This window comes from Oncorhynchus mykiss, chromosome 20 (assembly GCF_013265735.2).
Source record: "Oncorhynchus mykiss isolate Arlee chromosome 20, USDA_OmykA_1.1, whole genome shotgun sequence".
NCBI classification, from domain to species: domain Eukaryota; kingdom Metazoa; phylum Chordata; class Actinopteri; order Salmoniformes; family Salmonidae; genus Oncorhynchus; species Oncorhynchus mykiss.
Genome location: NC_048584.1, coordinates 14,462,393 through 14,474,300, shown reverse-complemented (window position 1 = coordinate 14,474,300; position 11,908 = coordinate 14,462,393). Strand labels below are relative to the sequence as shown.

General features: G+C 43.3%; 2 protein-coding genes across 4 annotated transcripts in view; both read left to right on the top strand.

Annotated features, from left to right (window-relative positions):
* The window catches only part of heatr1 (HEAT repeat containing 1), a 24,433-nt gene extending 18,598 nt beyond the window's left edge, over positions 1-5,835 (top strand). For both annotated transcript variants that reach the window (XM_036955872.1, XM_036955871.1), the window contains exons 40-43: positions 2,150-2,304; positions 2,481-2,639; positions 2,838-2,946; positions 5,234-5,835. In XM_036955872.1, coding sequence (XP_036811767.1) covers positions 2,150-2,304; positions 2,481-2,639; positions 2,838-2,946; positions 5,234-5,322 — 512 coding nt within the window. In that variant the 3' untranslated portion in view covers positions 5,323-5,835. The remainder of the gene's footprint in view (positions 1-2,149; positions 2,305-2,480; positions 2,640-2,837; positions 2,947-5,233) is intronic.
* A 194-nt stretch (positions 5,836-6,029) lies between these two features.
* Positions 6,030-11,904, top strand: LOC110499023 (arginase-1). Of its 2 annotated transcripts, XM_021575835.2 has the most exons (8): positions 6,030-6,381; positions 6,540-6,612; positions 8,614-8,788; positions 8,959-9,118; positions 10,795-10,889; positions 11,005-11,109; positions 11,234-11,370; positions 11,638-11,904. In XM_021575835.2, the coding sequence occupies exons 1-8, from the start codon at positions 6,277-6,279 to the stop codon at positions 11,799-11,801; spliced, it is 1,014 nt and encodes a 337-aa protein (XP_021431510.1). In that variant the 5' UTR covers positions 6,030-6,276; the 3' UTR covers positions 11,802-11,904. The 2 variants fall into 2 exon arrangements, with proteins under 2 accessions (XP_021431510.1, XP_021431511.1); XM_021575836.2 differs by lacking the exon at positions 10,795-10,889 and having other exon boundaries at positions 6,157-6,381; positions 10,973-11,109.
* The last annotated feature ends 4 nt before the right edge of the window (positions 11,905-11,908 follow it).

Sequence of the window (11,908 nt, the reverse complement as noted above, 5' to 3'; positions counted from 1 at the left end):
TGGTCTTTGGAGTCCTTCAATGTCATCTGAAGTCTTACTTTAGAGCACTTGTACTCCTCTGTTGGACTTGTAAGAGGTAGTTCAAGGACCCCTTTGCCATAGAGGCCGATGTTACTCAGGCATCATGGGACAACCAGCCATTTCTTCACGTATGAGGTAATGGTTCGCTCCATCTTCTCCACTGTTGTTATTGGGACCTCATAGACGGTGAGTGGCCACATTACCTGGGGGAGAAGTCCAAACTGTAGGCACCAAAGCTTGAGCTTCCCAGGCAGTAGTGTCTTGTTGATGTTCTCAAGACCGTCGGCGATGTCCTGCCTTACTTGCTGCACTTGATCTTTATCCCGGAGGCTTTCGTTGTACCATCTACCCAGGCTCTTGACGTGTTGCTCAGACACCGTTGGTATCGGGTCATCTCCAATGCAGAACCTCACATCTTTAAGCTGTCCCTTGACTATGGAGATGCTTCGAGATTTGCTTAGCTTGATTTTCATCCGGGCCCACTTGACGTTATCCTGCAGTTTTGCAAGTAGCCGCCTGGTGCATGCTGCAGGGGTAGTCAGTGTAGTCATGTCATCCATGTATGCTCGGATAGGTGGGAGACGGAGCCCTTCCTTAGTTCTCTCACCGCCGACCACCCGTCTCGATGCCCTGATAATAACTTCCATGGCCATAGTGAAGGCCAGAGGTGAAGTTGTACAGCCTGCCATTATGCCTACTTCCAAGCGCTGCCATGTTGTTGTGAAGTCAGGTGTTGTGAAACACAATTGCAGGTCTTGGAAATAGGCCTTTACCAGTGTAGTGATGGGTTCTGGTACGTGGGAAATGTTGAAAGATTCTCAGAGGAGTTCATGGGGAACTGAGCCAAAGGCATTGGCCAGGTCGAGGAAGATGACATAGAGGTCTCTCTTGTCCTTCTTAGCTGTTTGGATCTGGTGCCAAATCATACTAGTATGTTCCAGGCAACCAGAGAAACCAGGAATGCCTGCTTTCTGTACAGATGTATCAATGTACTTGTTCCTTTCCAGATAAGTGGACAGCCTCTGTGCTATTTTACTGAAAAAGATCTTCCCTTCGACGTTGAGAAGGGAGATTGGTCGGAATTGACTGATGTCTGTCGCATCCTTCTCTTTCGGAATTATCACACCACCAGCCCTTCGCCATGTCTTTGGTATTATTTCCTTCTGCCACACTATCCTCATGAGCCTCCAAAGAAAGCGTAGAACATCCGGGGCGTTCTTGTAGAGCTTGTATGGTACTCCATTAGGCCCAGGAGCCGAGGCCGCTCTTGCTCTTCGGACAACGTTCTCTACTTCCCTCCATTTTGGAGGGTCAGTGTCCAGATTGAATTCTGGTGGTTGAATAGGTGGGATGTCATGTGGGATGATTATCTGGTCATGCCTTTTCATGTCTGGTGTGGTCTTATGTCTTCCATTTCCTAATAATTGCTCCCACAGTTGATTTCTTCAAACCAAGCTGCTTACCTATTGCAGATTCAGTCTTCCCAGCCTGGTGCAGGTCTACAATTTTGTTTCTGGTGTCCTTTGACAGCTCTTTGGTCTTGGCCATAGTGGAGTTTGGAGTGTGACTGTTTGAGGTTGTGGACAGGTGTCTTTTATACTGATAACAAGTTCAAACAGGTGCCATTAATACAGGTAACGAGTGGAGGACAGAGGAGCCTCTTAAAGAAGAAGTTACAGGTCTGTGAGAGCCAGAAATCTTGCTTGTTTGTAGGTGACCAAAAACTTATTTTCCACCATAATTTGCAAATAAATTCATTAAAAATCCTACAATGTGATTTTCTGGATTTTTTTCCCTCATTTCGTCTGTCATAGTTGAAGTGTACCTATGATGACAATTACAGGCCTCTCATCTTTTTAAGTGGGAGAACTTGCACAATTGGTGGCTGACTAAATACTTTTTTGCCCCACTGTATATGTCATACTGTCTATGAATCTAAGATGAAGTGTCTGGATTAGTTTGGCTTTGCTGGACAGCAAAGGTCGTATTTAATGGGGATTTCTGGTTCACTGCCCATTTCTGGTTCACTGTTGGTTTTGAGTCACGTGACTGATTAACGCAAGGCACTCCGGGAAGTTTTTGAAAGTCTTTTGCTTATTTTTCCTCTTTTAATCCATTCCTCATTCAGATGAAGCCTTCTTTGACACAGAGGACAACATTGAGAAGCGTTGCCTGCTGCTGGAGTACATACTGGACTGCCTCCATAAGATCTGCCTGTACGACACGCAGCGCTTCGTCAGCAAGGAGAGAGCCGACTCCCTCATGACCCCTCTGGTCGATCAGGTCAGCCTCACCTCTCTCTCACATCACTATAACAAAGGATTCATCCACAAAAATGGTAAGCTTTACAACTGAGGGACTTCCTCATATGGATGCCGTACGCTTCTTCCTTATGCCCTATTCTATTCTTGTGATACCCTATAGCAGTGGTGTATAAATATCTGCCTGTCTGTGTGTAGTTGGAGAATACCCTGGGTGGAGAGGAGGTTTACCAGACCAGAGTCACCAAGCACCTGGTGCCGTGCGTGGGCCAGTTCTGCGTTGCCGTGGGTGACGACACTCTGTGGAAGACCCTCAACTACCAGATCCTGCTGAAGACGCGACACAGCTCTTCCAAGGTGAGACGTCTGAGAAGTGCGAAGAAGTTTGATTGGATTCCCAACCTAGTACCAACAGACATGTGATTCAAGTCCACAGTTAGCTTGTGTGTTAGTGCTGGGTCAGCACAAAAACCCTGGCCACCTGCAGCTCTCCAGGACCACGAGTGATCATCCAGTGACTTAAATAAAGGCCTGTTGGTTTCCCCCCCCCATCAGGTACGTTTCTCTGCCCTGCTGATGCTGCTGGAACTGGCTTCTAAGCTGAGGGAGAACTACATGGTCCTGCTACCAGAGACAATTCCCTTCCTGGCTGAACTCATGGAGGGTAGGTTCACTGTCTCATCACTTTTTATTTTCTTTTTTTTTCACACTTTTCTCTTTCTGCAGCTATAATGTTTCTGTAATGTTAGCATATTTCATACATGTCTGTCTGTCCTCCCCCCTCTGTGTAGTAGAGTACATTCCATTTAAGCATATCTGGAAACCTCTTCGAATAAGCATAATTTATTATATTCTGTCATTTTGAAAGCGAACCGTTCCTTGGCATATTATTTTCTGCGATGCTAATAATAAATGGTTTCGCAGTATGCAGACATCCCTCAACCCTGTTCCTAGGGTAGTTGAAGAAATTAGGAAAATAGCAGGGTGGTGTAATGGTAGCTACAGTGCCTTTAGAAAGTATGTATGCCCCTTAATCCACATTTTGTTGTTTGAGCCTATATTCAAAATTGATTCAATTGGCCCAGCGTCGGCCCGGGTTAGGGGAGGGTTTGGGCGCATGCACTCTGACACGGTCACCATGCACGGCATTTCCTCCAGCACATTGGTGCGGCTGGCTTCCGGATTATGCGAGCATTGTGTCAAGAAGTAGTGTGGCTTGGCTGGGTTGTGTTTCAGAGGATGCACTGCTCTCAGCCTCTGCCTAGTCGGTACGGGAGTTGCAGCGATGGGACAAGACTGTAACTACCAATTGGATACCAAAAAAATTGGGGAGAAAAGGGGGTAAAAAATGTAAATAAAATGGGAAGAAACACACACTTGTCAATGTAAGGTCCCACAGTTGACAGTGCATGTCAGAGCAGAAACTATGTCATGAAGTCAAAGGAACTGTCTGTAGACCTCAGAATTGTAAGGAGGCATCTATCTCAATCTGGGGAAGGGAATAAAACAATTTCAAAAGTGTTGAAAGTTTCCAAGAGCACAATGGTTTCCATTATTGGGAAATTGAAAAAATGTGGAACTACCCAGACTCTGCATAGAGCTGGCCGTCTGATCAAACTCAGCAACCGGGCAAGAAGGACCTTGGTCAGGGAGATGACCAAGAACCCAATGATTATTCTGACAGAACTACAGAGTTCCTTGGCTGAGATAAGAACTTGCCAGAAGGACAACGGTCTTACAGCACTTCACCAATCTGGGCTTTGTGGGAGAGTGACCAGACTGAAGCCACTCTTAAGATAAAGGCACATGACGGTCGGTACCCCTTCAGTTTGCAAAACGGTACATGAAAGACTGAGCATAAGGCAGAAGATTCTGTGGTCTGATGAGACAAAAATGTTGCTCTTTGGCCTGAATGCAAAGCGCTATGTTTGGAGAAAACCAGGCACAGCTGATCACCCGTCTAACACCATCCCCACCGTGAAGCATGGTGGCGGCAGCATCATGCTATGGGGATGCTTTTCATCAGCAGGGACTGGGAGACTGGAGGGGAACAATGAATGGAGCCAAATACAGGCAAATCTTTGAGAACCTGCTTCAGCGTGCAAACAACCATAGACTGGGGTGGCATAGATTTATGTTCCGACAGGACAATGACCCCAAGCATACAGCCGAAGCAATGTTGGAATGACTTCAGAAGAACAATGTGAAACTCCTTGTGGTCCAGCCAAAGCCCAGAAAATCAGTGGAAAGACTTGGGGAGTGGCGGTGAACAGCAATCTCCATCTAATTTAACAGAACTTTTGAAAATGTGCTAGGGAGAAAGTCCCCAAATCCAGATGTGCAAAGCTGATACAGACATAGCCAAGATGACTCAAAGCTGTAATCGAGACCAAAGGTATCGGGTGTGTGAATACTTGGGCGGCAGGTAGCCTAGCGGTTAAGAGTGTTGGGCCAGTAACCGACAAGCCGCTGGTTTGAATCCCCGCGCGGACAAGGTGAAAATCTGTTGTTCTGCCCTTGAGCACAGCAGTTAACTCCCAACAACAACTGCTTTCTGGGTGCCGATGATGTGGGTGTCGATTAAGGCATTTCTCTTGAGAGGTTGGGTTAAATGCGGAACACACATTTTGTTGAATGCTTTCAGTTGTGCAACTGACTAGGTGTATCCCCTTTCCCTAACTTATGTAAATAAGATTTCTGTATTTAATATTCAATTAATCTGCAAACATCACCTTGAGATGGGAGTATTGTGTGTAGATGGATGAGAAACAATTAAACCATTTTTAATTCAGGCTGTAACACAACAAAAATGTGGAATAAATTAAGGGGTATTAATCCTTTCTGAAGGCATTGTAAATATCAACGTGTTTAGGGTAGTTGGCAAACTTGGTTGATGGCCACCATTTTGCGACTTCCCTGCTTACGTGTGTGTGTGTGTGTGTCCGTTACAGACGAATGCGAGGAGGTGGAGCATCAAGTACAGAAGGTGATCCACGAGATGGAGACCATCTTGGGAGAGCCTCTTCAGAGTTACTTCTAACCTGCGTCCCACTTCCACCCTCTTCGCCACCATATAAGGTCCCAGATCGACCCGTAGCCCACTTACGTCCCCCTATAAGAAGGCTGAGCCTCAGCCCCTCTCCCCCAGCTTAGACATGAACTGTTTCCCAGAACCGTGCAACAATCAACATAAAGATGGGAGACACTGGAGGTTAACCTTTGTTTGCATGTACCTCTTGTCACTGGATACCTGGTACATATAGGATGGATCTCTAGCAGTAAGAGAAGAAATGATAAGCCCAAAATGTACCCTGTGGGAATTAAAACATGTATTCATTTTGTTAGGCTATTGCTGTTGTCTTTTCCCTTTTTTTGGGGAGGTGTTGTGAAAAACGTATGGGAACTTTTTAAGTCTTGGTTTTGTTACATTGTCATACAATGTAATATGTACATTTGAAATAATACATTTGTAAACTAACTCTTCATTGTATTACATTTGAATAAAGGCTTTTGAAAGCTTATCCAGCACTACTTACTGCTGAAAATGAAGGAACCTGAATATGTCATGAGTCATTCCTTTTTATGGAACATTTTCATTATGTATAGCACCAGTAAAATTGTATTTGAATTGTCCCTATTGAAAACACCTTAATAGACATTACTCAAAATTATTATGAATTCCACTGCTGTCCATGACACAAGATTATTTAACTTTTATTGTTATGGATGTCACTAAATACAAGGCAAAGATGAGTTATGCAATTTTAGTGAAATAAAGCCGCATCATATGTGATGATGCTGGGTCGGTGCTGAAACTTTTAGCCGTGCGGACCATTAAGAGCGGCAATAGGCTCCCTGTTGGGTTTACTGTACCACGCTCACGCTGGTGTCGTCACACACTGGTGATGTGCCTTTGATTTCAGTAAACAATTTGATAGTGCTCCAGCGCCGCTCCAACCGTGTGCTCCTGTACACTGTGTCCCGACACAGGATAATGGTCATTATGAAAAGCTCGGGAGGATTACAACTCGCCTTCAGAATTTATAAGCGAAGTCATCACTCAGTTGGAATTATTGGAGCGCCTTTTTCAAAAGGACAAGTAAGTAGTCAATATTTTATTATAGGCTAGCCTACTTATTATAGGCTATTGATAGGTTTTCGAATGGGCTTAATAGACTACCGTTATATGCAATATATATGTTTTAATGTATTGCTGTAATAGGCCTACACAGTCCCATAAATATATATCTGCTGCAGCCGCGGGATGGTGTGGAGAAAGGACCAGACCTCATTCGCGCAGCCGGATTGGTGGAGAAGCTTAAAGCGCAAGGTGACGTCCTGATAGTGATTTTACACTCATTCTGTGATATAGGCTAGCTAGGTAGCTCCAGTGCAGAAATTAGGACATCTTAACTGAATCAAATGGTGCGAATATAGAATGCACAGTACAGAGAATCTGTTTACATTCAAAGTATTTGTTTTCCCGAAAGAAATAATGAAATGATCCTGTACATTCCCAAATTGCAATATTTGCATCAGTATGCTATTGATTTAATCAAATGACTATGTGATCTGAGCTCTTATGAGGAAGTCACGAGACTGCCAACCTTTTCGTTGATTTGCCTGGCAGAGATGTTGAGGTGAATTCATTAACATATTGGGGATCCGTTTGAAACCTGGTGTCAAATGGCAACATCATTTACACAAGCTAAGGGCATGATTTATTTTCCATGACCAAGTTCAATTCCAGGGCAGTTCTGAACAAACTATGTGAATAAGTGATATTACATGGCTAGGCTACAGAAATAATCCTATTGGAAAAAATAGACCTGAACTTGAACTTGAGCTCATGACCAGAGCATAACACAGACAGGAGTTTCCTTTGGAAAGACTACCAGTAAGACTGAACTGTCTTTTGAATTGTTTAGTCGTGGGAAGTCTTATTGGGAAATCCGTGACCGTGAGAGTGACAGGGGGATCTGTGTGATCCAAGTGGATTAACATGTGAGCAGGATCAATCACTCTGTGTGTGGGGGTGTGTCCTCCTCTGCCCATGTGTGTGATCACGTGAGATCAGAGACATCCTAAGCACTCTGTTTTATTCATATCACACAGGAGAAGGCATCTGATAGGCCTAGCTCTTTTGACCTTGCATCACTCCCCCTTCCATGTTTGTGTGTATGTGTTTGGGTCACGACAATTGCAGCCTCCTGCATTCAGCATGCATGCCAGTGATAACATTCTCACTCATTAAACCGGCAGCAACAGTTGGGGCACTCTGAGGACAAGTGCCCTGTCAATCCTTAGCCTGACTGTGTGCCCTACAGAGAGAATAGCAGACAGCAACCTGGTCTCATAGACTAGACATAATGTAGTAAATGTAATTCCGCGATACTCAAATTAGTATGATATGTTACGTTTGGTATGGTTACATAAGACGGAAGGTTACTTGAGGCAAAAACGAAAGTAGGGTGGTTGGTCGGGGTGGATGAATGGGCGTATAATGCGAATGTCTAGCAACCCAAAAGTTGCGTGTTTGTATCTCACCATAGACAATTTTAGCTAATTAGCAACCTTTCAACTACTTACAACTTGTTGTCTACTTTGCAGTGACTTAGCATGTTAGCTAACCCTAGCCTAGCTAACATTAGCCACAACAAATTAGAATTCATAACATATTGTATGTTTTGCAAATTCTAACATATTGTAAGTTTTGCAAATTCGTAACATATCTTACGAAATGGATGAAGGATATGAAAAATGAATACATACCATACGAAACAAAATATATCATTTTATATGGTGATACTATTATTTATGTACTGAATAATACAAAAGTCATTTATTTAAACTAGGAGAGAGCACATTTGCATCTGATTGTGAAATGTTTATTTTGCAATCACTAACATAGTAACAGACATAGTAAAATAAATGTTTCATAAATCATTTATTTAAACTAGGAGAACGGTAATTTGCATCGGATTGGGAAATGTTTATTAATGGAGGGAATGTAACATTTAGCATTTTTGTAAAATGGAGGGGATTTAACATTTAGCATATTGGCAAAAAGTATGAGTTTTAACATTACCAAAATGGCAGTAAGATCAGAGGTTAGGACTAGTTTAGAACATGTACAGGGATGGACCATTATAAACATTGTGGTAATCCATTGACATCTGCATCGGAGCCATGAGTTTGCAACTTTTCTTTTCTGTCTAAGTGATCCATGGACAGATCATGCCTTGATTTTTTTAAACATGAGATTACTGTAGGTGCATTGACTAATGCGTTTTCTTATGTCAATTGTGTTGCCCAATCTCATCCTACACAGGCTGTGCGGTCAGAGACTATGGCAACGTGACGTTTGAGGAGGTGGCCAACGATGAGCCAATAGGCAATGTGAAGAGACCCAGAGCAGTGGGCAGCGCCAACCAACGTCTGTCTGCTGCCGTCCACACTGTGAAAAATGACGGACACACCTGTGTGATGCTGGGAGGAGACCACAGGTGCGTGTGTGTGTATGTCACATGTCTGTGTGTGTCTCTCATATTCACCCATAGTAGAGCAAGAGCCCAGTGTCAACAACCAGCCAAAATACACCTACAATTATTGAGGGTTAGGGGTTTTTCCCTAACAATGTGATGTGGAATTCACTCCAAGTTTGGTCTGTGTCCAGTTTGGCAATAGGCTCGATCCAGGGGCATGCAGCAGCTAAGAAGGACCTCAGTGTGGTATGGGTGGACGCCCATGCAGACATCAACACACCCCTGACCTCCCCTACAGGCAATATCCACGGACAGCCCATGTCCTACCTCATCCACGAGCTGCAATCCAAGGTGATTTCTCTATCTCTCCCTCTTTTCCCATAGGCATCACCTAGTTTTTATATTTCAAATACTGTATCATTAAGTTTGACCAGTAAATGTTATACCTTGGTATTCACAATACCAGTATTTACACAGTTGTGCAATGTCTGTTTTATTTGGGGGGGGGGGGGGGGGGGGGGGGGGGGTTATCGTGAGACTTTTCCTCTTCACGTCATGAATCATGAATTTCTACAAATTGATTATGAAATTAAAACATTTGAAAGAGAATAGTCATATGAATTGTGTTTATGTTTTAGGTGGTGACAGTGTTATATACTACCAGTCAAACGTTTGGACATCTACTCATTCAAGGGTTTTTCTTTATTTTTACTATTTTCTACATTGTAGAATAATAGTGAAGACATCAAAACTATGAAATAACGCATATGGAATCATGTAGAAACCAAAAAAGTGTTTAACAAATCTAAATATTTTAAGTAAGAATTTGTTCTTAACTGACTTGCCTAGTTAAATAATGGTTAAATAAAATGTTTTAAATGATAGCTTCACTAAGTGCAAACCAGATGGTATCACTGCAGAATGCTGTGGTAGCCATGCTGGTCACTGCAGAATGCTGTGGTAGCCATGCTGGTCACGGCAGAATGCTGTGGTAGCCATGCTGGTTAAGTGTGCCTTGAATTCTAAATAAATCACTGACAGTCACCAGCAAAGCACCATCACATCTCCTCCTCCAGGCTTCATGGTGAGAACCAGACATGCAGAGATCATCCGTTTACCTATTCTGTGTCTCACAAAGACACGGCAGTTGGAACCAAAAGGACCAAAGGACATATTTCCACCGGTCTAATATCCATTACTCGTGTTTCTTGGCCCAAGCAAGTCTCTTCTTCTTATTGGTCCTTTAGTAGTGGTTTCTTTGCAGCAATTCGACCATGAAGGCCTAATTCACGCAGTCTCCTCGGAACAGTTGATGTTGAGATGTGTCTGTTACTTGAACTCTGTGAAGCATTTATTTGGGCTGCAATTTCTGAAGCGGGAAACTAATGAACTTATCCTATGCAGCAGAGGTAACTCTGGGTTTTCATTTCATGTGGCAGTCCTCATGAGAGCCAGTTTCGACTGCACTTGAAGAAACTTTCAAAGTTCTTGACATTTTCTGCATTGACTGACCATGTCTTAAAGTAATGACTGCAGATTCTGTAATTTCTCTTTGCATATTTGAGCTGTTCTTGCCATAATATGGACTTGGTCTTTTACCAAATATGGTTATCTTCTGTATACCACCACTACCTTGTCACAACATAACGGATTGGCTCAAACGCAATAAGAAGGAAAGAAATTCCACAAATTAACTTTTAACAAGGCACACCTGTTAATTGAAATGCATTCCAGGTGACTACCTCATGAATCTGGTTGAGAGAAAGCCAAGAGTGTGCAAAGCTGTCATCAAGGCAAAGGATGGCTACTTTGAAGAATCTGTTTAATTGGTTTAACACTGTTTTGGTTACTACATGATTCCATATGTGTTATGTCTTCACTATTATTCTACAATGTAAAAAAAAAAATATAGAAGAAATAAAGATAAACCCTGGAACGAGTAGGTCAGTCCAAACTTTTTGACTGGTTCTGTACATGGGCATGAGCTACAGTTCTGGATGCAGACTTGTCTCTGTTTCTTTGATTAGATTCCAGTTCTGCCAAATTTCTCTTGGATAAAGCCATGCGTATCAGCCAAAGACATAGTCTACATTGGCTTGAGAGACGTGGATCCAGAGGAGCAGTATGTTTTTGCCTGTCATCCTGTATCATACACTATCTTATCATGACCTTGCACTACATATTTTTTTGATTAATTGTTGACAGGAGAATTTAAAAAAAGATATCTCCCATTCCAGCCATATCCTGAAGCTACTGGGTATCAAAGTTTACTCCATGACTGAGGTGGATCGCCTTGGAATCGCCAAAGTGATGGAGGAGACATGTGACTACATCTTCTCAAAGTATGTAGCCTCAACAATTTCACTGTGTCGTTTTCAATTCTTGCGATGTCTAACTTGGGTACATCAATGGAAATATTGGGCATTGACACGTGTTAGACATGAATTCATTTCTCTGATTCAACAGGGTGAAGAAGCCCATCCATCTGAGCTATGACATCGACGCCCTGGACCCATCAATCTCCCCGGCCACAGGAACCCCAGTAGTGGGAGGGCTGACCTACAGGGAGGGAATCTACATCACAGAGCACATCAGTCAGACAGGTGAGAGATCACACACAGATGCACATAAAACAGAGATGATAACACGCACACACAGATGCACATCAACAGAGATGACAACGCGCACACACAGATGCACATCAACAGAGATGACAATGCGCACACACAGATGCACATCAACAGAGATGATAACACGCACACACAGTGAGAGATGGGAGCGTATCGGTATTGATGCTGCTCCAATGTACTGTTGAGGTTGTGTGTGTGGTCCGTCAGGTGCGTGTTGAGCGATGTTCTCTCTTTGTGCAGGGCTGCTGTCTGCAGTGGACATGGTGGAGGTGAACCCTAAGAGGGGCAGGACAGATGATGAGATCAGCTCCACGGTCAACGCTGCAGTAGATCTGATACGTGGCTGCTTCGGAAAGCTTCGGGAGGGAAACCACCCTGCAGACTACAAGATGCCCCTGCCTTGAGCTGCCAACCACCACCAGAATCTGCTGTTACGATAAAGGGCTCTGGCCATCAAACGCAATATTTTGTATTAAATCATGGAGATTAAAATACTTTTTTCCCACAGAAT